Source organism: Bos grunniens, chromosome 19 (assembly GCF_055505025.1).
Source record: "Bos grunniens cultivar Pamir isolate PY7600 chromosome 19, Bosgru_T2T1.0, whole genome shotgun sequence".
Classification (NCBI taxonomy): domain Eukaryota; kingdom Metazoa; phylum Chordata; class Mammalia; order Artiodactyla; family Bovidae; genus Bos; species Bos grunniens.
The window spans coordinates 48,864,237-48,890,711 of NC_141183.1; the positions used below are offsets into that span (position 1 = coordinate 48,864,237).

Consider the following 26,475-nt stretch of genomic DNA (forward strand, 5'->3'; position numbering starts at 1 on the left):
CGGTGCTCTCCCAGTCTGCAGAGGCCCCCAGCGCCTGCAGCAGCCAGACCTCCAAAGAGGCCCCTGTCATCCTGCGGCCACACAGGGTTCTCCATCTGGCCTGGAGAGTGAGTGGGTGAAGGACATTTTGCTTTTTGAAGAGAGCGGCAGGCCCCCTCTCCCCATCTCGACTATACACACGCACAGCTCACTGGGCCCGGCTAGGAAAAAGAACATGGTTGCCCCCTCCCCAGCATCCATGCCCACCTGCTCTCACTGGACACTGGTCCAAGGAAGCTGCTCCCCTGCTCACTCGCTGGGAGCACCTCTTTATTCCAACACCCCCCCCCCCAAAAAAAAAAAAACAGGGCCCAGCAGGTCTGCATTGGTCTCCTTGTTCTGGGTCCTGACTCTCCTGAGGTTTGAGACTCTGGTACCCAAACCATACAAGCAAGCTTCCTGCAGGCAGGGCCTCTGATTAAATAAGACATAGTTCTCTAGGGACCAAGTCAGGAGGTCCTGAGGGGAAGGAACAGTCTGGGAAAGTGTCCCAGCTTCTCTGCTGAGTTTGGCAGCCTTCCTGGTTGTCGAGTGCTGTGGTCTCGGGGACAGGAACTGCACCTTTGGGGCAGAGACAAAATCCCCAAGGCCTGGGGAGGAATGAGTCCCTGGGGAAAGGGCCATGGGGTCTGGGACCCTTTTTAGCTTCTCGTTGAGTTGATCCCACAATGGTCAATGTCTCGGGACTTCCCTGGTGGTCCAGTGGTTAAGACTCCGCGCTTCCCCTGCAGGGGGAAAGGGGTTTGAGGCCTGGTTGGGAAATGAGATCCCGAATGCAATGTCTTGACAGCACAAACACATCCTCCAGGGAACAAATGCAGACTACCTTTCTTGCCTGGGCTTCTGCAGGGAGGCTCAGAGGCTTGTCTGCCCTTGGGGCAGGGGACACACATTGGCCATGAAGGCACTCGCTAAGAGGTGGGAGGCGTCTTTAGAACAGGGTGCCCCCCGAGTTGGCATGCCAGCAGCCCATCCAGGGCAGCTCTGTGGCCCAGCGGCCCGAGGTGGTTGTCTGGAGTTTGGCCTGGTCGAGGCGCCAGTAGCGGTCGTCTCTGAAGAAGATGATGGAGCCGTCCGGCCTGGGCAGGGCACCACTGACCTCCTCTGGGACACCGCCCCAGTCCCGCAGGCCTCGGGGGTAGTAGGGCTCCACCTGCAGCCCTTCTCGGGCCAGCACATAGTAGCGAGTGCCTTTGAAGAGGACGAGGCGGCGCAGAGGAGGGAAGAAGAAGGCAGCATCGGGGTGGCGGGGCAGGCCCCCCGCCCGGCACAGCTGTGGGGAGCCCCACACCGGCTTGGGGCCCCGGAACCTCCAGCATCGACTCCCTGTGGGATGTGGGAAGAGCCAGGGTGAGTTGGTTGCTCTTGCCCTTTGGCTCTGTACCCCACCCCTGTCCCCCCACACCCCTACTCCCCATCAAGTTGGAGCCCCAGGTGGTTAGTATTCATGATAACCAAAACGGATCAGTTATAAACCGCAGAGGAGGAACTGCTGTGGCCTCAACTTCCAGCAGGTGTCAGCAGAGGGCGGGGAGCGCTGAAGGCCCCTCCCCATCCCTGGCAGGAAGCACGCCCCTCCCAGGTGAGTAACGGCTTCCCCGCAAGGCCAAGGGCTTTCTCCAATGCCATTACTACCAACAGTTCTGTGAGGGTGGGGATTTTTGTTTCGATCACTACTGTATCCCAACACCTCCAAACCAGTGTGCAGAAGGCACTCAACATTGGTTGAATCAATGAATAAACTCTATTTTCTCATGTCATATACTGCACATTCCTCAGACATTATGTCCTTTTAATCCTCCTTTCCCAACAAGGCTGAGGGATTCTCTTCCCCATTCAACAAATTCAAGCTCCAAGAGTGGTGTTGGAGAAGACTCTTGAGAGTCCCTTGGACAGCAAGGAGATCCATCCAGTCCATCCTAAAGGAAATCAGTCCTGAATATTCACTGGAAGGACTGATGCTGAAACTGAAGCTCCAATATTTTGGCCACCTGATGCGAGGAGCTGACTCACTGGAAAAGACCCTGATGCTGGGAAATATTGAGGGCAGGAGGAGAAGGGGATGACAGAGGAGGAGATGGTTGGATGGCATCACTGACTCAATGGACATGAGTTTGAGCAAACTCTGGGGGATAGTGTAGGACAGGGAGGCCCTGTGGACTGCAGTCCATGGGGTCACAAACAGTTGGACATGACTTGGCGACTGAACAACAATGAGTTGTGACAGGCCCAGCCTCACACAGCTAGGTTTCTAAAGAAGATTCATTCTTCTGCTGTATTGCAGAGCTCAGAGCTGTCCTCTGCCTCCCTCGTCTCTGAAACGCTTTCACCCTCTCTCTTGGGACAACCTTGGCACATATGCCTCCCAGTCCATCACTAGAGGAATCTCTTGGGAGAGTTTCTGGGGCCGCTGGTTCAAACTGCAAGCGAGACTCCTTTGACACTCTTTTGACCTTGGGTAGATTACTCCCCCGCTAGTACTTAATTTTCTCCTCTGCCCAGGGCTGGTACCTTTGAAGAAGTAGAAGTCTCCATCCTCCAATGATACGGCGGCAGCCTCGATGTGGGGGGGCAGCCCCGCCCACCTTTCCCGCAGTGGGCGGGGCTCTGAGACGTTGCCGTCAGCTGTCACCTCCCAGAACTGGTTCCCTTGAAAAACGTACAGGCGCTGTTGTCCGTCTGCCCGGAGCCAAGAGAGAGTTGAGGAATGACCGTCAGCCTCCTGCCTTCCTTCCAGGGCAGGTGCTTCCCTAGAGCCCAGCTTCCCAAACTGATGAGAAGGGACCCAGCAGAGAGGATGCCGTGTACACAGCTGGGACAGAAGGGAAAGTGCAGGAGGGAGCAGGGTTTTGCTTGGCTTGGGCTTGCTACCCTGAGGAACGCTTGTGACTTGGGATTTCTGGATTTTATAATTGCCACCCTCCAACCTTGTACTTCAGTTCCAGAGACCCCTGGAGATGCTGGGCGGAGGAAAGAAGAAAGTGAGGCACCGGTGGGACCATCTTACCTACAGTGATGGCATCGAAGGAAGAATGGCAATATTTAGGACCTCGGGTTTCTGGACGCCTTCCCTGGAGTCTGAGGGGGTCCCAGGCCTCAAAGTCAGTGAACAGCTTTCCCGGCAGCTGGATGGCCACTGAGCCCCCCTGGGGCTTCCCTTGGTAGGGGGAGGAGGAGGAGCGAGGCAGGAAAGAACACACACTGGTTGGGGGGAGGTGTTGAGAGCTCAAGACCTCCCCTTTGGTTCATTTCATTATCTGACAGGTGCAGGGAAGGAGAGCAGGGGTGGGTGCTGCGGGTTAAGAGTTATCCTTGGTTGTTGGTGTTAACTATAGCACCAAACTCATAAGTCCTCTTTCCTACCCCACAGTCTGTGAAAGGGTAAAATTGGAGTGGGGAAACAAACAAGGGCTTGGAACTAAGAAGGGCAGAGGGTCCTCTTAGTCCTGGACAATGCAGATAGCAGGAGCACAGAGTTCGGAGGCCCGGACTGTGATGATGACGGCAGTGATCATTACATCACTGCACTTCACTTGTGAGAAGGAGGCAGAGTCCAGCAAGCTTAGAATTTGGCCTTAGTTCCTGAATCCTGGTCTGCACCTTCCTAGCTGTGTGACCTTGGACAAGTTATTTAACCTTTCTGAGCCCCATTCTCTTCACTTGTGGATAAAAAGATTCTTACTTCTTGGGTGTTGTTAAGTGCCTGGCCCATGGTAGGCACTCATAAGATATCAGCTGCTATTATTATGTTTGTGTAGATTTCTTGGGCTACAAAGCATGTTCATAGGCACTAAAACAAACAGCCCTGTGGGGGGGGGGGCGGGTAAGCAGGGCCTAAATTACTCCCCCCTCCTTTTTTTTTTTTTTAAGGTAAAATTGAGGATTTTAACAGAGGAAATGCTTTGCCCATGAGCAACTGCTAGTCTGATGTGAAACGCAGACTTGATCCCAGGGATCCTGGCCCTGTCCACAGCCCCCACGTACTCAGGGACGCAGCCCCCAGGCCGAGGCAGGCCTTGGGTCCAGATAAGTCGCCGGGCAACAGCACGGGTCAGTTCATTCTGGGGAAGACCTTGTCTAAGTCCCCCGCCAGGCAGAGACCCAGGCTCAGGGGCGAGGGGCCGGGAGTTGGGTGGGAAGAGTGGGCATCAACGTCGTGGAGGCGAAAGTTTCGAAATGAGCCACTGGAGCTGGGAGCAAGAATAATGGGGGGGCGGGGGGAGGGTGTTGGTGGAGGCGTATGAGAGTTACTGCGCGGCCGGGGGTTGGGCAGGAACAGACAATTGGCACGCAGAGGAGAGCTGTGCCCAGAAATGGGTCGGGATGCTAGAGACCAGGCATAGGGAAGCAGCAGAGCGGGAGATGAGGTTTTTCTTTGAGAGCCTGAAGCTGCAGATCGGAAAGGACCAGTGATGGGGAAGCCAGTTTCCTGCGCTTAGGAGGGGGGAATCCTATTTGAAGAGCCGGCGTCCGAGCCTTGGGGGTCCCGGGAGGGTGGGGGGTGGGGCGCAGGGGGCGGGTAAGGGCGCAGGGGCGTGCGCGCCGGAGGGTCTCACCATACAGGCTCTGCACGGCCAGCACGTCGTCCCAGCTGAGCAGCGCGTCGCGGCCCAGCCTCTTGTAGTAGGGCGCCATAAGCGCGCGCGGCGCGGCCGAGTGGGTCAGGCCGAGAGTGTGGCCGATCTCGTGCGCCAGCACCACAAACAGGTTGCGGCCGCGCCGGCGGCTCAGGGACCAGCGCTCGTCTCGGTCGAAGTGCGCTTCCCCACGGCGGGGCAGGAAGGCGTGCGCCAGGGCGCCTCCTGCAGGCGGCGCGGAGGGTCAGGGGCAGCCCGCGCCTCCGACCCCCCGCCCCCCCACCACCCAGCGCAAACGCCGTTGGCGTGGGTGTGGCGGCTTTTCTGATGGGTGATTTCCCTCCTAATTGAGTCTGGCAGAGGCGGAAGTGTGGAGCAACGAACAGATGACTAGGCTGTGGGTCTGGACGCCTCGGAGGCAGCGTGGTGTGCAAAGAGCATGGGGCCAAACTGCCTGGCTTGCAGTCCTGGTTTTAACCACTTATCCTAGCTGCCGTGACCTGGGCAGATAGCTTAAGGCCTTTGTGTCTTAGCTTTTAGATTCGAGAAATGAGAATGTTGACTAAGAGAGTCGAGCCTCGCGGGGCTGTTCTGAAGATTAAAAAGGCATGTGTGCACAGCCCATAGGGCTTCCTAGGTGGTGCTAAAGTACCCGCCTGCCAATGCGGGAGACATAAAAGACGGGTTGATTCCTGGGCGGGGAAGATCCCCTGGAGAAGGGCACGGCAACCCACTCCAGTATTCTTGCCTGGAGAATCCCCATGGACAGAGGAGCCTGGAGGGCTACAGTCCATGGGGTCGCAGAGTCAGACACGACTGAGCACACTACACGGCGCATGCGTATGTCACATGTAGTTCTTAGAGCCTGCTGTGGGTAATAACTACTGCTTATTTTCGAAGAGATCTAGGATTAGGGATCAGTGGTTACCCCAGAAGAGGGCATAATGAGACTTCTGGGGTATTGGTATTGTTGTTTCTTCATCTGGGTGCTGGGTGTGTTTATGGGGAGGTGTTAGTTCAGTTCAGTTGCTCAGTTGTGTCTGACTCTTTGAGATCCCATGAATCGCAGCAGGCCAGGCCTCCCTGTCCATCACCAACTCCGGAGTTCACTCAGACTCACGTCCATCAAGTCAGTGATGCCATCCAGCCATCTCATCCTCTGTCGTCCCCTTTTCCTCCTGCCCCCAATCCCTCCCAGCATCAGAGTCTTTTCCAATGAGTCAACTCTTCGCATGAGGCGGTCAAAGTACTGGAGTTTCAGCTTTAGCATCATTCCTTCCAAAGAAATCCCAGGGCTGATGTCCTTCAGAATGGACTGGTTGGATCTCCTTGCAGGCTTCTTTATTAAGAAGTATATAAAAGGGAATTCCCTGGCAGTCCAGTGGTTAGGATTTGACTCCTGTCAGGTAACTAAGAGTCTGCATGCCTCCGAGTGCAGCCAAAAAAAAAAATACTTCCATTCATTTATTCTTACCTTCCCTCTGCCAGGGCCTTCTGTGGGTCTCTGCTTCCCTGCTTGTAATAGGCATGAGCAGAGGGAGATGGGCTGGATCAGTCATTCTCAAGCTTATAACAGGGTCCAGAGGCAGTTTTGTAGTTTCTAGAGCCCTACCCCCTCAGAATTCACTTTCCCCAAGGGTCAGCAAACAGCACTGCAATGCTGCTGGCTTAGAAGCCCATTGAAAGTCCTTCTGACATGGCCTTCTTGGAACCCAGGCCAGCAGGGACTCCCAACAATGAGTTAAGGGAGGACTCCCAGCAGGCTTCCCAACAAAAGTTGGGACGTTGCCATTAGAAGGAGCCTCCTGGGGCATGGAGAGACGGCCTTGAGGGGGAATGTGTGTGTGCGCGTGATTCTTTGTGACCCTATGGACTGTAGCCCGCCAGGCTCCTCTGTCCACGAGATTCTCCAGGCAAGAATACTGGAGTGGGTTGCCATGCCCTCCTCCAGGGAATCTTCCTGGCCAGGAATCAAACCCGTCTCTTATGTCTCCTGGATTGGCAGGTGGGTTCTTTACCTCTAGTGCCAACTGGTAAGCCAACATAGGAGGAATACTTGCTTCTAATTTTGAACATGCCTCAAGTTGTTCTGAGCCATGTAAGCCCTTACTGTGCAACCCTCACTGTAATCCTGGAAGACAGATGGGCGGGTTTCAAATGGAGAAGACATAAACTCAAATGAACACCAGTTTCAAATCAGAGAACTGACTCCCAGTCCAGTGCTGTCTTAGTAACCAGACTCCACCTGGGTACAGCTATCAGCGTCTCATGGTGATATTGTGGGTGAAGGGAGTTATGTGCAAACACATGTGAGTGGTACACGTGGATTCTTGTAAAGCCTGGATTTCTCCTAGTCCTACCCTGAGTCCCAGGAGCAGGGCTTGGAAGTGGGTTTTGCTCAGAGTGGGCTTGATGGAAAGTAGGAGGGTGCAGGGGAGGTGGGGGCCCAAGTTCCCAGGCCACACAAGGGCTTAAGTCCCGAAGGGGTCTAATGAGGTCTCCTTGCCTCCCTAGCCGAGAGGAGATACACAGATAACCTGTATTCAGGTCATGAAGGCCAGTGCTGGGCAGACTGGAATGAGGGCAGTTTACATTATAACTAAAGAGCAGTAAGCCTTTAGTTTTGGGGCCAAACAGAAGAGTCTGGGCTATGAGTATGTGAAGCGGTTGGCATGGAGAGGATAGAATATCCCTTGCCCTGCATCAGTGACTGTACAGTGGGTGGTGGGACAGTAGGGGTGCAGCTGTGGTGGCCTCCAGGTGTTTTTAGAGCCTTGGTCTGAGGGAACATCCACTCCTGGGGAACCAGAGAGGCACTGGCCTGACAAGAGGCAGGGTATGGAGGACAGGACCCCAAGAGGTTCTCCCAGTAGAGATAATACTCCTTAGAATCTGCAAAACACTTTCCATGCAGAACCTCATGTGACCAACCCTTCAGCCATGTGGAGCCTAAGAAAGTAGGGACCACTGTTCCCATTCTACAGGTGGGAAGACTGAGGGTTCTCTGGAGGGAGCTGCAGGCTGGCCAAACCTGAAGGAAGAGCGAAGCCTCCACTGCCTTCTCTCCAGACTGCCTCTCCTAGTTGGGGGTTTCCCTCCTGCCCTGTAGGACAGAGGCTCAGTGTCAGCACCTGGGCCATCGAAGGCGTTGCTCAGCCCGTCGTTGTGGTCCCCTTGGAAGAAGGCGAGGCGGATGTCAGCCGGGCCTGTGGCTGGGGCCTCCCAGAACTCCAGCGCCGAGACGTTGCTCCACAGCTGGAAGGCGGCACGCACGGCCCCCCGTACTGCGGGCTCGGGCAGGTGCTGGGGCCAGTTCAGCAGGCGGTAGGAGAGATGCCGTTTGTACCACTTGTTGCCTGCCACCCAGAGAGGCTGCGTCAGTCACAGCTGCTGCAGAGCCTGGGGCTGGCCCCGTGGGCCCTTTGGATGGGGAGATGGGCCCTCCTCCGGGAAGTCCCTGAAGTGGTGAAGGAGACACAGCCTTGGCCCCGGGAAGCCTCCCATTGGTGGAGACACTGTGCTCAGATTGACAAGGCGACCCTTATCCTGCACAGTCCCTAGTCCAGTGGCTTGGCCTGGGGAGGTCCCCGTGTGATGGGGGATGTGGAGCCTCGACTCAGGAAGGGTCCCCAACCCAAAGGACTCTCGAGTCTGGGGTCATCTTCCCCAGCGTCTGGACTAAGCTTGAAAACCAACTGTGCCTCTTGCTGGTAGCAGATCCCAGCCCCTCCTTACTGTGGGGGCGGAGGAAGGGGGGCCATAGGGGCCACAACCGCGACTCCCCTCTCCCCCTCCTCTTCCCCACCCCTCTCACTCTCCTGCTGTCTCCCCTTTCCCGTGCCCCCAGGCCTGGCGCTGACAAGAGACCACAAGGCCCATTTATTTGAGGTCCTTCTCTGACCCCCGGCCCTCCCCCTCACTTCCTCAGGGACTCTGCAGAGCTCTGAGGTGAAAACAAATAAGAACAAAGGGTGTGTTTTGTCACTGACAAAGACAAATTTTTCCATTTCCATTCAGCGAAGAGTTCCTATTCCTTTGCCCCAAACTGCAGTTCCTCCCCGAGGCCGGAGACTCTGGCCTCTTGCTTGTGTCCCCAGTCAACCAAGTCCCTCTGCAGCTCATCGGGCACCCAGGACCAGGGTGCTCAGAAGGTCCAGCTCCCAGAATTTTTCATGGGCTATTTCTGAGCCCTGCAAGCTCGGAGACTGAAATTGTGACTCCCAAGTGGAAGACTCACGGCTCAAAGGCAGGACTCCTGGGAGTGCAAGAGAATCGAATCACGTTGTCTTACTCACGTTGTCTTTTGGGTCTCAGTGTCCCCCATTAGTGGTAAAGAACCTGCCTGCCAATGCAGGAGACACAAGAGATGAGGATTTGATCCCTAGGTCAGGAAGATCCCCTGGAGGAGGGCACAGCAACCCACTCCAATACTCTTGCCTGGAGAATCCCATGGACAGAGGGCCCTGGAGGGCTATAGTCGCAAAGAGTCAGACACAACTGAAGCGACTTAGCACTCACACCTGTCCCAAAAGGACCAGACTTCCTGGAGCATGGGTGACGAGTGGGCAGGGCAGGCCTGACTGTGTTGGAGGACAGCCCCCTCTCTCCTTGGAGGGGGGACCAGGTGAAGGTTCAGACCTCCTGTCCTTTTGTCCTGGGGCTGTCCTTGCTTGAACCAGGTAGAAGGCATGAAGTCATGGGTGTTTGGCCATCTCCTTATCCATCTCTCTTCTCTGTTTTGCAGAGACTGAGACCAGGAGGAAGGGACTCAGAATGAGTGAGTAGGGACTTCCCTGTTCATCCAGGAATCAAGACTCTGCCCTCCCCACCCAGGGGGCATGGGTTTGATTCCCGGTTGGGGAACTAAGATCCTGAATGTGGCACGGCATGGCCAAAAAGACAACAAACAAAAACAGAAAAAAATAAAGATAAAACCTCTTAAGAAAAAAAAAAACAATGAGTGACTAGTGGAGCTTGGCCCTGAGCCCAGGCCCGGACACTGATAAGCAGGCACATTGGCTAAGACTCAAGGCTTATAAATTTGCCTAAACATCGCTTCTTTGCATCACAGCAGGGGCCCTGCAAGAGCTGAAATTCTCCTGAATTCTCAGGAGAGCAGAAGAGCTGAACGCCCTTTCCCTCCTCTGCACCCCTCCACGCCCCACGGGGCGGGGGGAGGGACTGTCCCTTCTCCCACCCCGGAGCCAAGCTCCATGCAAGGCAAGGCTGCCTCCTGGGCCTGTAGGGCCTGGCGGCCACCCAACCTCTCCCAGCCAGTGAGCAACCCTCAGGGAGGGAAGAGGGAAGGATCTAAGGAAGGGAGGGGGCCCAGGAGGGCAGAGGAAGGCCTGGAGTCCAGAGGCGCCGCCTGAGGCTTCACTCTATGCCAGGAACTTCTCTTTGACAAGTTCTCACTGGGCACCGGACAGGCTGGTGTTGGGCTCCTCCCTACCCTGCTATGCATGAGCCGTTCTCAGACTCTCCCCTGCCACCTTCAAGCTTCTAGAAAAGTATGAGGCAGCTCCTCCTGCCTTTTTTCAGCGACGGGAGCCCCTCACTCCATGGGCAAGAAATGGGGAGGCTAGGGAGGGCAAACAGAAATGGGAATTGAGAGAAGATGACCAATTGTGCTGAGGAGCGGAGCTGGGTGAGGGGCAGGGGAGCAAGGAGCCACTGGGCCAGCAGCCTGAGCCTTTATCCCCCGTCTTCTTCTAGGTGTGTGTCCTCTGAGCAGGCTGGCCACTTTGGATCCCCATCCCAAACTCCTGGCCAGGCAGGCTGGTTTCCATGGTGACCCTCAGGCCACCAGCTGCACCTGGCTTCGCACCCCCTACACTTTTGCCCCAAAATCCAAAAAGAAGGAGGGAGGGGAAAAGAGATGGGGAAGGGCAGAGAGCTAGACTCCTTGCTTGGGAGGACCTTGAAGTTCTGATTCCCAACAGGAAACTGACATTATGGAGAGAACATGGGTTAGCATCCCAGTGCCTCTGCTTACAACCTCGAATATCACATTATTTGAATCTTTCCAAGCCTACGTTTCTTTACTTGCAAAGTGGTGTTGGTAAGATTCACCTCCTGGTAAAAGTGAAATAGCAAATGGAAAAGCAACACGAAGCTGCCTGGCATGTGGCGGGTGCTCAGCCAGTATCCCCGCTCCTTCCTTTTATACCCCAGATACATCCCCCGGGGCCCTCACCTGCATCAGCTCTGGGAGGTTTCAGGAGCATTGAAAATCAGGCCTGTAGGCACAGAGGGGACTGGGTGCTTGGAATGAGGTTGCTGGACTCAGCAAAATGAAAATATGGAACATCTAGATCCATGTGAACTTTGGATAAACAGCAAATACTTTTTTTAGTATAAGTATGTGAAAACAAAACAATTACTTGTTCATCTGAAATTCAAATTTAAATGGGCATCCTGTGTTTTATCTGGCAACCGTGGAGCCCAACTTCATCAGTACAGCATTCATCCACCTCATGGAAAGTCACTGGCCTAGAAACCCACATCATTTTTTATGCATCTACCCATGTTCTGGGGTTTTTCACATCTGGTGATCACTTAATCCTCCCAATGACAAGAAGGCTTGGCTACTGTGTGGCCCTGGGAGAGTTGCCCAAGCTCTTGGTTCCTCATTTTCCCCATCTGTAAACTGAGGGTGATAAGGGGACCCATCTCATACAGTTGTTATTGAATAAAATGAGTTAATCCATGTAGATCCATCCTTGGCACATCATCAAGGCTCCGTAGCCCACCAGGCTCCTCTCTCCATGGAATTCTCCAGGCAAGAATACTGGAGTAGGTTGCCATCTCCTTCTCCAGGGTGACTTCCCAACCCAGGGATCCAACCCGGGTCTCTTGTATTACAGGCAGATTCTCTACTGTCTGAGCCACCAGGGAAGCCCATTAATTATTACATTTTCTTTCCTAAGGCATAGGAAGCGCTCATTGCCTGCCATGCTCACAGCTCCATTCTAGAGAACGTCTTCCCACTGAGGAGGTAAAGGAAGTCAAGTTGCTGTGAACCAGAGGGAAATTCTCTGTCTAGTCTGGCCACTGCTGTCTGGACAGAGCGGGACAGTGTCAGGCAATGAGATGGGGAAGGAGGTGCCTTAGTATGGATTGATGTTCAAAAGGAATGCTCCAGGACTTTTTACAATAGCTAAGACATGGAGGCAACCTAAATGTCCATCGACAAAGGAATGGATAAAGAAGATGTGGTACATATATACGATGGACTATTATTCAGCCATTAATAAAAATGAAATAATGTCATTTGCAGCAACATGGGTTGACCTAGAGATTGTCATACTGAGTGAAGTAAGTCAGACAGAGAAGGAGAATGATCGTATGGCATCCCTTATACGTAGATCTAAAAAGAAATGATACAAATGAACTTACAAAACAGATAGAGACTCACAGACATAGACAACAAACTTATGGTTGCTGCGGAGAAAGATGGGGGGAGGAGATAGGGAGTTTGGGATGGACAGGGATACACTGGGGCTTCCCTTGTGGCTCAGCTGGTAAAGAATCTGCCAGCAATGAGGGAGACCTGGGTTCGATCCCTGGGTTGGGAAGATCCCCTTGGGAAGGGAAAAGCTACCCACTCCAGTATTCCGGCCTAGAGAATTAGTCCATGGGGTCACAAAGAGTCGGACACGGCTGAGAGACTTTCACTTTCTTTCATGGACACACTGCTGTATTTAAAATGGATAACCAACAAGGATGTACTGTATAGCAAAGGCAACTCTGCTTAGTGGTATGTGGCAGCCTGGGTGGGAGGGGAGTTTGGGGGAGAATGGATACATGTATATGTACATCTGAGTCCCTTTGCATGTATGGCGGAGTCCCTTCTCTGTTCACCTGAAACCATCACAACATTGTTAATCGGCTATACTCCAATACAAGATAGAAAGTTAAAAAAAAAAGAATGCTTCAAATTGGATAGTGATAAATGGACTCCATCAGTTCCTCGCTTGGGGCAAGAGAAGATGAGATGCTTGCCTGGAGGCAGCATCCCTGTGCTCAGGTGTCCTGAGTGCCCAGGAGGCATCGCTTCAATTCTCTGGGACACCAGCTCTAGCCTGGGCCTGTCGCTATTGAGACTGCCTGGGGCCCCATTTTCCACTGTATTCTCACAACAAGTCCCTTCCCCTTGGCAGTAAGGGCCTCTCCTTCACAGATGTTTCAGGTGAGGAAACAGAGCCAAGTGACACAGCCCAGGTCACACAGCTAAACTCAGAGCCCGAGATCCATCCCGGGATGTTGCTCCAGCTCACACTGCTCCTCCATTCTGCCTCATCCTTCCCCTCTGCTGTCCAGAAGCAGGGGGGTTTGCAGAACATGCTGACTCTGAGGACATCTTGACCGCAGAGTCCAGACCCCCCACCGCTCCTCTGTTCTACCAGGAATGTGTTCGGGCAGTACTGGGCACCCAGAGGGGCCGCACATGTGGACACAGTGGCAGCGGATTGGCAAACACCTGGAAACACCCATCCTCCGACAGCTGAGGGCAACGGCCCACAATTTCCTTACAAATCAGCTAAGAAATAAAAAGAAAAACCAGCATGCCTTCTGTTCTGTTCCTAATGGGTATTGTCAGCCAAAGTCATTCATGCAAATTAAAAGAGGCAATGGCCCTAAGTGCTCATAGTAAAATTAATAATAGATGAGAACCTGACTGAGCAACCTCATCTTGTTAGAAATCTTGAAAACTGCAAAAAACTGATCAGAGAAAATGAGACTTAGTACAGACAAGACGTTAAAACTACACACTGTCCAACTTGTTATTGACGAAGAATTGACAAGAACCATATCTTCTTCATAAATCTTAGATCTGTAACATCTGATCCTGGAAGACTAGATTTGGACAAAGAAGGAGAAAGTGGAGGAGGAAAAAGAAGGGGAGAAAAATCCCAAAACTACACAAAGAGAAGTACAATCGCAGAAACTGTGACGTGAAAATGAGTAAAATAGGCAAATTCGAAGAGTCAGGAAGGAGGTTGATCAGTGTTGCCAACAGCTGGGGGGCAGGGGGATGTTACAGACTGTTTCCTTGTTGGGATGGGGTTTCTTCTTGAGATGATGGGAATGTTCTGAAATGAGATTGTGATGATGGTTGCACAATACTGTGAATATACTAAAAATCACTGAATTTTTCATTTTAAGTGGGTAAATTGTATGGTATGTGAATTGTATTTCCATAACTCTGTAAAAAAGATAAAAGTACCACAGCCAACATAAAACTGATCGATGAATCACATCTTTGTTGAACAATTCTTATGAAAAAAGAATCGATTCGGATGAAAACAACTTTAGTCAAATATAAAAGGAAATGGTGATGGTTTAACTGCCATACATAGCAAATTGATGAAGGAATCAAGTGGGCTTGATGCAGTTTGCTCTGGAAAATACTGCACAATGAAAGTTCATCAATGTAGGCATCATTCTGGTTTAAATGTCTGTGTTCACAAACATGAGCTTTGGGTTGAGAGGTCCCAGTTGTCCTCCCTAAGGAAGAGAGGTTATTGACAGAGCCTGGTCTGAGGTTTAGAAGTGCTTTTCTGGCTACCGGGGAATTCCAACCCACCCAGATTTTAACAGTACTCACCTTGCCTTGCAAAGCGTTTCTTACGCCTCATTTTGGCCCAGCGTCCAGCAAAGAGGGCGCTGACTCTCTCGGTCCAAGGCATCTGGCTGTCAGTATCTGCCACCCCGCAACGGGGCTGCGTCATCTGATGCAGGGTGGGGGGGTCCAGCACCCCGCTGATGGGCAGCTGGGACACCCACTGGAACTCCCTGTTAGGAGGAATTGAGATAAAGGACCACAGCAGGAGGCTGGCTGGTGCAGGGGAAGGCAGGGAGCTTCCGTGGAGATAGCAGGCGGTGGGACACAGGGGAGGGAGCCATGAGCACGACCTCCTGGGCACAGGTGGGAGACCAGCCTTCTAGGAGGAAAGCAGAGGTGACCGAAGCTTTGCATCACCAAGTCCTCCACATCCCTCTGCCTTACCTGATGGCGTTACTGAACTGTGTGGAGGAAGGTCTACTGGGGCCCTGGTCACTGAGATATCCATACTTCTCCAGGAATGCCTAGGGGAGAGACGAACATCAGCTTTCCCCACAACGTAGCATCCTTTCCCCTTCCTGAGTCTCCCAGGGTCCATGGCACAGACTTCACGTCTAGGCTCATCCTATTCCCAACCAGATCTATCAGCTATAGGAGAAAGAATCCTGGCATCAGAGTCAGAACCTGGACTCAGTTCCTGGCCACCACTGATGAGCTGGATATAGTTCTTTTTCCAATTAATTTATTAAAACAATTTATTGTTTATTTGGCGGCACTGGGTGTCCATTGCAACACGCAGGATCTTTAGTTGCCGCATATGAACCCTTAGTTTCAGCATGTGGGATCTAGTTCCCTGACCAGGGTTCAAACCCAGGCCCCCTGCACTGGAGCACAGAGTCTTACCCACTGGACCACCAGGGATGTCTGTGGATATAGTTCTTGGAGGCCAGTGGAGAGAAGTGTGTGACTCACTGCCCATGCCTATCACCAGTCCAGCCCCTCAGGCGAATGAGGCACTGGGCTTCCTATTTGCCCTTCTCATGGAATAAAGTCCCATCAATGGATTAAAAAAAAATTGCCACCTCAGCTCCTGAATTCTTATATAGACACATCGACTCTTCATTTTATCCCTCTTTGCTATGTTACCTATCCAGAAACAATTTTCTGTCTTGTTGTCTTTGCTGTATTTCTTAACTCAGATCAACTCCAGTCATAGCTGATGCTTCAAGGAAAAGATACAAGTTGGGAACAAAATCACACTAAGTAAGCAGCCCCTAAACCTTTGCAGGTATCCCACCTCCTTTTTGTGGATTTCATTACCTCGATCTCCAGCAACCTCTTCATCCTCTTCTCAATACAGCCCTGTTCCATAAGGAACCCTCGTTCTAGACAAACTCTTTCCAAGTCCATTTTATTGTTTTTCTGTGCTAACTTATTGGTATTTCAGCACTACCGTTTCCCTCTTTCTCTTTGCATGTTGGTGGTGGTTTAGTCACTAAATCGTGTCTGAGTGACCCCATGGACTGCAGCCCGCCAGGCTCCTCTGTCCATGGGATTTCCCAGGCAAGAATACCAGAGTGGGTTGCCATTCCCTTCTCCAGTCTCTTTGCATAAGTACACTGTTTGGGGTTGCACCTTGGATTAAAGGAGCTCTAGGGGCTTAATGTGGAAGACTATGGCTTAAACTAGTGTGGCATTATAGAATAACCGCTGGGCTTAAAATCAAGAATCTGTTCCCCACCATGAGTCTGCTGGGTGGCCAAGGACCTCTCTGAGCTTCCGTTTCTTCACCCACAGTGTGAGAACAGAAACAACCCCACCGGATTCTCAGAAGGATTAAATACAGTACTGTCCATCTAGCATCTGGTATATAGTGAACGTGCAATACACAGTTGATCTGCCTGATCGACCTTAGTGGGGAAATCAACAAGAGACTTGTGGAAAGCAACCCCTCTACGAGACAGGAAGTGCTGTGAACAGGGCAGTTGTGCCTCTGTTAATCAGGCCCTCCATCTCAGACTTGCCTCACTCCAGCCAGGTGCCTGGTTCTCTTCCATGCCTCTTCCCTCTCCCTTGGGCAGGGTGGAAAGAGTGGCTTTCTGCAGGAAGCCAGGGAGGAATTAATGTTTCCTTAGAAGTGGTTTTGCTGAGTGAGTGACCTGGGAGAGACTGAGTCACAGGCCAACAGGGTGGCACTTCCTGTGTTCCTCCCCCCAAACCCACCCAGCCCTTATCAGGGAGTTGGCTCTGGTTCTGAAACTATGAAGCCTTGGACAGAGCGGGAGGAGAGAGGGGAAGTGGACTAGCAGCGTCTCCTGTTTCCTGGCTGGGCTGCCAGCGCCTGGTACTTCTGGCAGGCAAGGTGGGTGGAGGGCAGGATGGGGCTGGAGGCTTTTTCAGGGGTCTCTCAGAGGGGAAGTCCTGGGCTGCCTGCTCTTTGGGAATCTGTGGGTTTCAAGGCAGAGCTGAATTTCCAGCAGGCAGAGCACACAAGTATCCAGGACACCAGCCAAGAGACACCGAAAGAATGAGTAAAAGAAATGTTAAGAATCTGACACTTTATATTTCCATAAAAGCACCGAAATGTTATAATGGGGATTATCAGGATTTCAGAACTCCATTATAGTTATTCTATGTTTAGTATGCATGCATGCTCAGTCGCTTCAGTCGTGTCCCACTCCTCGCAACCCCATGGACCGCAGCCCACCGGGCTCCTCTGTCTGTGGGATTCTCCAGGCAAGACTGCTGGAGTGGGTTGCCATTGCCTCCTCCAGGGGTGTTCAATATGCACATATTTTAAAATATTTTAGTTACAGGCAGGGGCCCCTTAATACTGAGTGTCCTCAAGTTCTGTCAAGTGGAGGGAGCCCCACATCTCAGGGTGAGGAGGAGGCAGGGCTGAGATGCTCTCTGCTCCTGCAGGTCTCCCTCACCCCCTTCTGTGTGCCCCTTTTGCCCTGCCTCAGTTTTCCTCCTGCAAAGCTGAGAGAAACTCCCCTCTCTGCCTGGGAGAAAGAGTAGGGGAGCAGGGCCGGAGGGGCTTCCCAGCTGGCACTAAAGAACCCGCCTGCCAATGCAGGAGACATAAGAGAAGCAGCTTCCATCCCTGGCTTGGAAAGATGCCCTGGAGGGAGGCATGGCAACCCACTCCAGTATTCCTGCCTGGAGAATCCCATGGACAGAAGGGCCTGGAGGGCTACAGTCCATGGGGTCACAAAGAGTCAGACACAACTGAAGCGACTTAGCATGCACGCATGCAGGTGACAGCGTGGCCAAGAGACGCCAGGAGAAAACGTAGGCTTGGGGGGCTGTGCTGTGCGCTCTCAGGGGCGCCCTGAGCTGCACCTGAGATCACCCCGTCCCCTTTCACGGAGGCCATGCCCCGGGGCTCCTCTCCACCTCGCGGTTCAAGCATCGCGTTTTCTCTCTGCCCTGTCCTCCCCCCCACCCCGTCATGTCCCCCATGGAGCCCAGGGCTGGAGCTGCACGAAGAGGAAGCTGGAGGGCTGTGTGCCTCCATGATTCACCCTCTCAGGTCTCAAAGTTTGTGCCAGCCTGCCTCACCCACTCACTCAGGGCTGGGGCCGCTTTCCTGGGGAGTCGCCTCCGTAAAGCCCTGGGAGTGGCTGTGGTGTCTGAGAAAGAGGAAAATGGTTCTCCCCGGACCCAGAAAGCCGAGAGGGATCAGAATTCCAGGGGTTCGAGTCCTTCATCTGTCCTGACTTGTCCTGGGAGGGTGTGTAGAGCCCAGCCCACCCAGTGCCTGAAGGAAGGGGAAGTTCTGGCCATTTCTGAGCAGGGCAAGACTAGCGGTGAGGTGTAGCAAATGAATCCCAGAGCTCTGAGTCATGAGCCGGGCAAGGCAAGGGCCCTGGACTGAGCACTTGAACTTTATTCTTGGTGCTGTGGAGAACTGTGTGTCCCTAAGCAAGTCCTGTGCCTCTCTGGTCTCAGTTTCGTCTTCTATAAAACGAGGGGGTTGTAAGACCTCCCTGGTGGTCCAGTGGCTAAGACTCCATGCTCCCAAAGCAGGGGGCCTGGGTTGGATCCCTGGTCAGGAAACTAGATCCCACATGATGCAACGAAGACCCAGTGCAGCCAAATAAATAAATATTAAAAGAAATAAAGTGAGGGGATTTGATTACAGCTAAGATCTACGCCAGTTCCTTCTATTATTGTAGTCTTGCTTCTGCAACTCATTAGCTGTGTGAACTATCCGACAGAATTACTTAACCTTCCTGTGCCCCAAAATATAAAATGGGGTTAGGAATACTGCCTTATGTTTTTCACAGGAGCATTGTGAAAATCCAGTAAGAGGAAGCTTTGGGAAGGTTTTATGATAGTTGCATCATTAAAAATGTTATTTTCCCCTTTACAGACACAGAACTTTATTGCTGGAAGGGACCTTTGGTAGATGAGTTGAAGAAGGACCAGCTCGCAGTCTCATGCCCACAGAGTGGCCGGGACATCTTCCATATTAAAGAATTGCAAGGACTTCTCTGGTGGCCCACTGGTTAAGAATCTGGCTGACAATGCAGGGAACACTGGTTTGATCCCTGGTCAGGGAACAAAGATCCCACATGCCACGGAGCAACTAAGCCTGTGAGCCACAACTACTGAGCCCGAATACCACAACTAGAGAAAAGTCTGTGCACCGCAACAAAAGACCGTGCGTGCTGCAACGAAGATCCCATGTGCGGCAACTAAGACCCGATACAGCCAAAGAAAGAAATAATTTAAAAAAGAACTGCAGCAGCAAATATGAAACAACTTGGAAAATTGCAAAATGGCAAGCTCATGAAGAAACCACATTGCTTTACCTATGATCTTCTCCTTCTCATATTATGCTTCCTCTTGATTTTAATCTTTCTATAGTGACTCTGTGTGATTGTTGCTTGTCATCCAATACATCTGCAGCCCTATTAGCTAAGTCAAGATGCAGGGGGTGATAGCTGACATTCTGTCTTGGCCTGCATGCTAAGGCACTTCAGTCGTGTCTGAGTCGTGTCTGACTGTTCGTGACCTTACAGACTGTAGACTGCCAGGCTCCTCTGTCCATGGGATTCTCCAGGCAAGAATACTGCAGGGGGTCGCCATGCCCCGCTCCAGCGGATCTTCCCAACCCAAGGATCAAACCTGTGTCTCTTATGTCTCCTGCACCAGCAGGTGGGTTCTTTACCACTAGAGCCATCTGGGAAGCCCAAGCCCTCTCTTGGCACGTTCCATGAAGAAATATATTTTCTGGTCATCAGGAGCACAGGGAGCCCTTGCCTATTGCAAAGTTTTCAGGGCATCTCACTTTCCTTGAGCGTCACAATTACCTCACAAGAACATAGGCAGGACAGGTATTGTTACTCCCATTCTAAAGATGAGAAAAGTTTCAAGGGAGTACAGTGTCTCATATGCTGTGTTGTGCTTAGTCATTCAGTTGTCTCTGACTCTTTGAAATCCCTGGACTATAGGCCCTCCAGGCTCCTCTGTCCTTGGGGATTCTCCAGGCAAGAATACTGGAGTGGCTTGCCATGCCCTCCTCCAGGGGATCTTCCCAACCCAGGGACTGAACCCAGGTCTCCCGCATTGCAGGCGGATTCTTTACCAGCTGAGCCACCAGGGAAGTCCACAGGGTCTCATACTTGAATCCAAATTCTTGAAAACCTATCCCAGGAAGTCTTATTTCACATTTAAACAAGTGACTCAGATGCCTTAAAACTGAAGGATCAGCCTGCTCTGGCCCCTTGGAGACGGCCCTCAGATTAAAAAAGGTAACACTAGGGGCATTTCTAGCTTGATTCCTTCTGTCTCCTCTGCAAGCAGGAGCAGAGGGAAGAGGCTGCTTAGGCAGGGAACTCCGGCTTTCAAGAAAGAGGCTGGGATGACATCTCCCATGACATCCAAAGGGGCCATCTGACAAGCCACAGGGATTCTACAGCGCTCAAGTATGTTCTTCACAAAGACAAACATCTGCTTCCAGAATTCAGTGCTTTTGCTTTGACTTCTGGAACCTACTGAAGGCCTCAGGGCAGTGGGACCAGCTGGGCCCCTTTCCTTTATTTTGGGTGAAGACCTCCCCTTCTCTTCTGACTCCCTTCCTCTACTCCCCCTTTCCCTTGTCTCTGGTTCAGTATTCACAGAGTTCTGTCTGGGTGTAACCTAGATACCTCTTACCGTAATCCCCATGCTTTCTTTCACTTTCCATCCTCAAGGAAGTTGGAAAACATTAGCTGCCCACTCTCCAGCCAGATCCCATCTTGTACTTTTTTCTAATGTCAAATAACCAGACTGTATAGAGCAGCCATGGTCCTCACTGGATGTGGGGTTAAGTTTAAGGCATAAAATAATGTCCCAACTTGGGGACTTCCCTGGTGTCCAGTGGCTAAGACTTCACACTCCCAGTGCACAGGGCCTGGGTTCGATCCCTGGGCAAGGAATTAAGATCCCGAATGCTGCAACTAAGACCTGGCACAGCCAAATAAATATAAAAATATTAAAACAAAGAACGCACTAACGAAGGTTGTGTTTAGGGAGAGTTGTCCAATAGTCTCTCTCTTCTGTGTCCCTGCTTCCACCATCCAGCTGTCACTAGATGTCTTGTTTTTTTCAGACTCCAACTGCTTTTCCATCAACTCTTGGTCCTCTGAGACCCTTGAGAGCCTCTTATGCACCCTGTGAGTCACAGAGCGGAGCTCTTGGGAACGGCTTCCACACCCGGGCTTCTGGGTTTCTGACTCACATGAAGTCAGGCAAATGGCTCTAGGGTATGAGAAACAGACACTGCATCTGGGGGCGGATATTCCACAGAAGCTCTAAAGTCTCCCCAGAGAGACAAATTACCCAGCTCCCTGTTGCACCCGTGCATGGGAGTAGCTACACAGATATGGAAGGCAGGTCCTGGACACACTGCCTGGTTGTTCTAAAGAAAGTCCAAGCAATGCATGGTAGACAGACAGATCCCTTGGGACAGTCTGTGCTGCCCGAGAACAGGACAGGGCCTGGCCGGGAATGGGAGGGGGGCCGGGGTGGTGATGTCATTCATTAACTCTCCGTCTGGCAACTCAGCAATGGAGGCGCTTCCTACTTGAGCAGCCCTGGTTTTCCTAAGCGGGCAACAATGACCTCGTTCACAATGCAGCTTTGTAAGCAGTCAGACCCCTCCCAGGCAAAGCCCACTCCGGAAAACCCTTGATTTTATGTCTTTGTGTGCACACAGGGGACACACAGAGCCATGCATGCAGGGCACAAGAATATACACAGGGCTTCCCTGGTGGTCCAGTGGTTAAGAATCTGCCTGCCAGTGCAGTGGACACGGGTTCCATCCCTGGCCAAGGATGAACCCACCTGCTGCGGGGCAACTAAGACTGTGCCCACAAACACTGAAGCCTGGATGCCCTAGAGCCTGTGTTCTAGAACAAGAGAAGCCACTACAATGAGTGGCTCTCACACTGCAAATAGAGAGCAGCCCCCAATCACCTAAACTAGAGAAAGCCCACATGCAGCAAGGAAGACCCGGTGCAGCCAAAAATTTTCAAATTAAAAAAAAAAAATGCACACAGAGACATCCAGATGGATAGACATGGCCATAGGAATATGAAACATACGCACATGTACACGCAGAGGCACGGGAATACCAAAGGTAAAGAAGGTTAGTGCTGGAGAGAACCTTAAAAGTCACTTAAGAAATTTAACTCCTTCGTTTTACAGAAAAGGAATCTGCAGAGTGGAGAAGGGAAGCGACAAGCTTAAGATCACACAGCATGTTTCCGCTGTGCCTCTCCTTCCATCTCCAGAACTCTGACCTTTGCCTATGAGCTCAGCAGGACTGCTGGGCATTGTCTGGGAACTGGCTCCCTGCACTGTGGTCAGGGAACTGAACCTCTGCAGAGAGCTGGGGTGATCAGGAGGCTCACTTTGTGGGGGTTCCTGTCTGTGAATGGTTGTATTTCCCTAAATGATCACAACGCCCCCCATTCCCGTGCTCTCCTTTCAATGTGACTACAACACCCCTCCCACCAACTGCGGGATTTCAGTTTCCTCCCCTCCACCCGGGGCTTGGGGCTCCAGTCAGCGGAGCAGAGCAGAAGGGATGCTATGGGAACTTCCCTGATGGTCCAGTGGATAAGACCGCGGGCTCCCAACACAGGGGGCCTGGGGTTCAGTCCCCAGTCGGAGAACTAAGATCCCATATACTGAAACAAAGCCCATGTGCCACAACTTCTGAGCCTGGGTGCCCTAGTGCACCACAACTAGAGAAGCCCATACACTGCAACACAGAGCTTGCACGCTGCAAGGAAGACCCAGCGCAGCCAAAATAAATGATAAAGTCTTTAAAAAAAAAGAAGTGATGCCATGAAACTTCTTAGTCTAGGTCACAAAGACATACACCTTCTGCTTCTCTTACTCTTCTCTCTCTCTCAACACTCAACCTGGAGACCCCACTGCCGTGTCTGGAGGTAGCCCAAACTAGCCCACAAGCAGAGACCACGTGGATAGGCCCACACGGAGAGGAACTGAGGCCCCCAGCCGACAGCAAGCAGCAACTGCCAGACAGGTGAGTAAGCAGCCTTCAGATGGTTCCATCTCCAGACACTGCAGAGCACAGACAAGCTGCCCTGATGGGCCTTGTTTGAAATTCTAACCCACAGTAGCTAGGAACACAATAAATGGTTCTTTTACTTCACTGAAATTTGAAGTAATCTGTAACGTAGCTATAGCAATACCATCTCTTAGGAATTATAGCCTTGTTGTCAAATGTTGAAAATAGTTGCCTTACATATTTTGTCCTGTGTTACTGCTCTAGGAGAACTAGTCACCAAACCAGGACTTTAATTTGAGGCTCTGTTTCCCTGGTGGCTCAGATGGTAAAGAATCTGCTTGCAGGGCAGGAGATCTGGGTTTGATTCCTGGGTCAGGAATATCCCCTGGAGAAGGGAACGGCAACCCACTCTTGCCTGGATAGAGGAGCCTAGTATACAGAAGCCTGGCAGGCTATGGTCCAGGGGGTCACAACTTTCTAAGATAACACCAACAAGAACAACATTGAGAACAATTTTCTTTGATAGACTGTTTTCTACATACTAGGCACTGTGCTGAGCCTAGAACGCATTTCACATACATTATCTCATGAAACCACACCAAAGTCTTATGGAATAGGCATTACTAACCCCATTATACAGAAAAGAAAACCGAGGCTTAATAGAGGTTAAATAATTTACCTGAGGTTTTTTGTACATAGGTCTGTCTGACACTGAAGCCCATGCAATTGATCATATACAGAAACACACACAGACATACCAACACGACGCACTTTGCGTATATATTTATGCATATATGGACCACACCTATTGCACATTTCCGGAGTTCTTCATGCTTTTAAAAATATCTCTTGTTCTCAGAGGTAACAAAAAAAATCTCCTCCCTTCAATTATGTTAAATAGATGGAAAGAGACTCAGTCTGCTAGATATTAGGTTTCCCAAGCACACTCCAAAATGAAATTCTCTCCATCTGGGGCCACCACAGGCTTGGGCGGCAGTGATACGGTCTCTGTTCTCCTGCCAAGGATTGCCCGGGACCTGGACTTGGGAGGAGGTGGGGTGGGACTCTTAACAAGACTTGGCTTGGTCCACGGAAGCCTTCTCCTGGGGCCAGAAGGACTCTGCACTTGATGTTGTAAGACACTAAAGTCAGAGAAATAAAGTGGTTCTCGAATGTGCAAAAGCAGAGAGCACAGAGCAAGAGACCAGTGCTTAGAAGGGGAGGGAGTGAAGGAGTTGGAGAGAGGACACTCGTGGATGCGGGGCCATTTCCAAATATTTCAGAGCAGTGATAGGAGCCGGCTGGTGGAAGGCAGAGCGGTTCGGAGGTGGCCCTCCTCACTCTGCAGGGTTCTTATGTTTGGAGATTCTCCCTCTTCTAGGGGAGGGGAGTAGGGATACTGAGAAGCTTGCATCTGGCAGTTTCCGGGCAGGAATGATGCTATTAGAGGAGTAAGAGTCTCAAGGCAGAGTGCTGGGCTCAGTCATTTAAAACTAACTTGGATCCCTACTCCTTAAAAATAGCAGACTTCATTCAGTTCTAATCCAGGGAAGAGATAAAAACACATACAGAGATGCTTCTATGGGGAAGAAAGAAATGAAACTGGTATATATTATTACAATCACCTTTATCTAGACGATAGACGCCCCAAATTTATCTCTACCTCCACTTCACAAAAAGTTCCCCTTGTCCCACCCACACCAAGCAGTTGAGTCCAAGGGAGGAAAAATGAGATGGGAAATCTTTAAGGGTCACTTCCACCTCCCCACCCACCTTTCTCAAGTTCAGTCCTGAAGCATTGTTTAAAGCTCCTTAGAAACAACTCAAGAGTTTGCTACTCTTGGGGCTTCCCTGGCGGCTCAGGGGTAAAGAATCTGCCTGCCAAGGCAGGAGACATGGGTTCCATCACTGATCCAGGAAGATCCCTCATGCATGGGAGCAACTAAAGCCCCTGTGGCACAACTACTGAGCCTGAGCTCTAGCGCCTGGGAACCGAGCAACTACTGGAGCCCTCTGCACCCCTCCGCTCTCTAGATCCTGTGCTCAGCAACAGGAGAAGCCAAGGCAATGAGGAGAAGCCAGCACACGACAACTAGAGAAAAGCCCGGCTCAGCAAGGAAAACCCAGGGAAAGAAGACCCAGCCAAAAACAAACAAATAAAAAATTATTGTTATTATTTTTAAAAAGAATATGCTACTTTGGGGAATTCTGCCGTGGTCCAGTGTTAGGACTCCATGCTTTCACTGTCAAGGGCTGAGGTTCAACCTTTAGTTGAGGAACTTAGATCCCACATGCCGGGCAAAGAAAAAAAAGAGTGTGTGCTCCTCTTACCCATTTTAGAGATGGGAAACTAGTTCTGAGCTTGGGCGCTCACCTGTCTCAGCTGGTCAGCGGCAGCACCAGCTCAGGGAGCCAGAGCTTTGCCCCGTTTCAGGGCCAGCCAGCGGTACCCTCTCCCCACCAATCCGGGAGTCTCAGGAGCGTCTGACTCGGGAGGCCTCTGGGCGTCGGATGAATGAACTGCTAAGTCTCTCCAGCCTAGGCAGTGAGGGACAGTGGCTGCGCCCCAAACTAGGGTGTGGGAGTCCCCTCTCCCTCAGTTCTTGCCTGTCTACCCCATTTTATCGCTGACCCCTTCCCCGTGTCCTGGGAACCCAGAGCGGATCCGCGTGTCCGTGTGGTTCCAGCCCCGGCTTGCGAGCTCAGGATGGGGTGGGAGGGAAGAGAATGCTGCTCTTCGCGTGCAGGTGTGAAGGGTGAGGAGGACAAGGGAGGGTCACGCCGACGGTCAGCGCAGATGGGGCGGCTGGGTGGCCTGACTGCAAAGTTAGGGCCGGTCCCCAGCGCGCGGACCCTCTCCGCCCGGCTCTCACCGCGTACCTCCGCCTCCCGGCGCAGCTCCCGGCCTACGCGCTGGGCGTCCAGGCCGCCCCACAGCAGCAGCGGCAGGACGCGGAGCAGCAGGCCGACCCGCGCGGCCATGTAGCCGCCGCCCCTGCGCGGGGCACCGGGCACGCGGCGTGGGGCCGCCGGCCGTCGGTCCGCCGCGCCCGGGCCCCCGCGGACGCTCCAGCGCTGCGCCGGCCCAGCGCCGAGGGGAAGGTCGCAGGGGCTCGCCTGTGTCCCGTCTCCGAGCGCCGGGAGGTTCCTCCGCAGCGCTTCGTCGCGAGCCGGCTTCGAGGTCGTCCAGCCCTGCAGTGCCTGCCCACGGATCCGAGGGCTCAGGACCTGGAGGCGAGGGGGGGGCGGGGGGGGAAGGGGGCGGGACCCCGGCACTCAGGCTCCACCCACCCGGCTCGCCTGGAACGCGCTGTTGTGTTAACAGGCGCCTCTTCCGCAGGCGGCTTGGCCTCGCCCGGCGCGGATCCGGATCTCTCTGCGGAGGGCAGGGGAGGAAACGTCTTCTCCTGGCGGTTGTGGCTACCTAAGACTTCGAGGAAGAGGGATTCTGGCCTACTCGAGGGTCATCGATTGTTTCAACTGGGCCGACGGGGACGGAGGCCCTGGAGTATGAGAGAAGGAGCCCTGGGCTGGGATCAGTTCGGTTCAGTCGCTCAGTCGTGTCCGACTCTTTGTGACCCCGTGGACTGCAGCACCCCAGGCCTCCCTGTCCATCACCAACTCCGGAGTTTAAGACTTGAATTTGAGCTCCAGATGGAAATCCTGCCTCAGCCACCACCAGCTCGCTGTGTGGTCTTGGGCAAGTCACTCGCCCTCTCTGAATATATTTTTTTTCTCACCAGTAAATGAAGATAATAAGA

At 52.4% G+C, this 26,475-nt stretch overlaps 1 protein-coding gene across 2 annotated transcripts; it reads right to left on the reverse strand.

Moving 5' to 3' along the window:
• Nucleotides 1–266: 266 nt before the first annotated feature.
• On the reverse strand, nt 267–25,913 carry MMP28 (matrix metallopeptidase 28). 2 transcript variants are annotated; one of them, XM_086360331.1, is made up of 8 exons: nt 25,595–25,913; nt 14,629–14,708; nt 14,227–14,414; nt 7,748–7,972; nt 4,596–4,841; nt 3,047–3,196; nt 2,551–2,718; nt 267–1,365 (listed from the first exon to the last, which is right to left on the reverse strand). In XM_086360331.1, exons 1-8 carry the CDS (start codon nt 25,694–25,696, stop codon nt 971–973), a joined length of 1,554 nt encoding a protein of 517 aa, XP_086216457.1. In that variant the 5' UTR covers nt 25,697–25,913; the 3' UTR covers nt 267–970. The 2 variants fall into 2 exon arrangements, with proteins under 2 accessions (XP_086216457.1, XP_086216458.1); XM_086360332.1 differs by lacking the exon at nt 7,748–7,972.
• Nucleotides 25,914–26,475: the final 562 nt, after the last annotated feature.

Coding starts and splice junctions, on each gene's coding strand:
- MMP28 (XM_086360331.1), bottom strand. CDS start 25,696: ATGGCCGCGCGGGTCGGCCTGCTGCTCCGCGTCCTGCCGCTGCTGCTG. Junction 14,415..14,628: donor CAGTTCAGTAACGCCATCAG/GTAAGGCAGAGG, acceptor TCCTCCTAACAG/GGAGTTCCAGTGGGTGTCCC. Junction 2,719..3,046: donor CTTCGATGCCATCACTGTAG/GTAAGATGGTCC, acceptor GGCTCCGGGCAG/ACGGACAACAGCGCCTGTAC.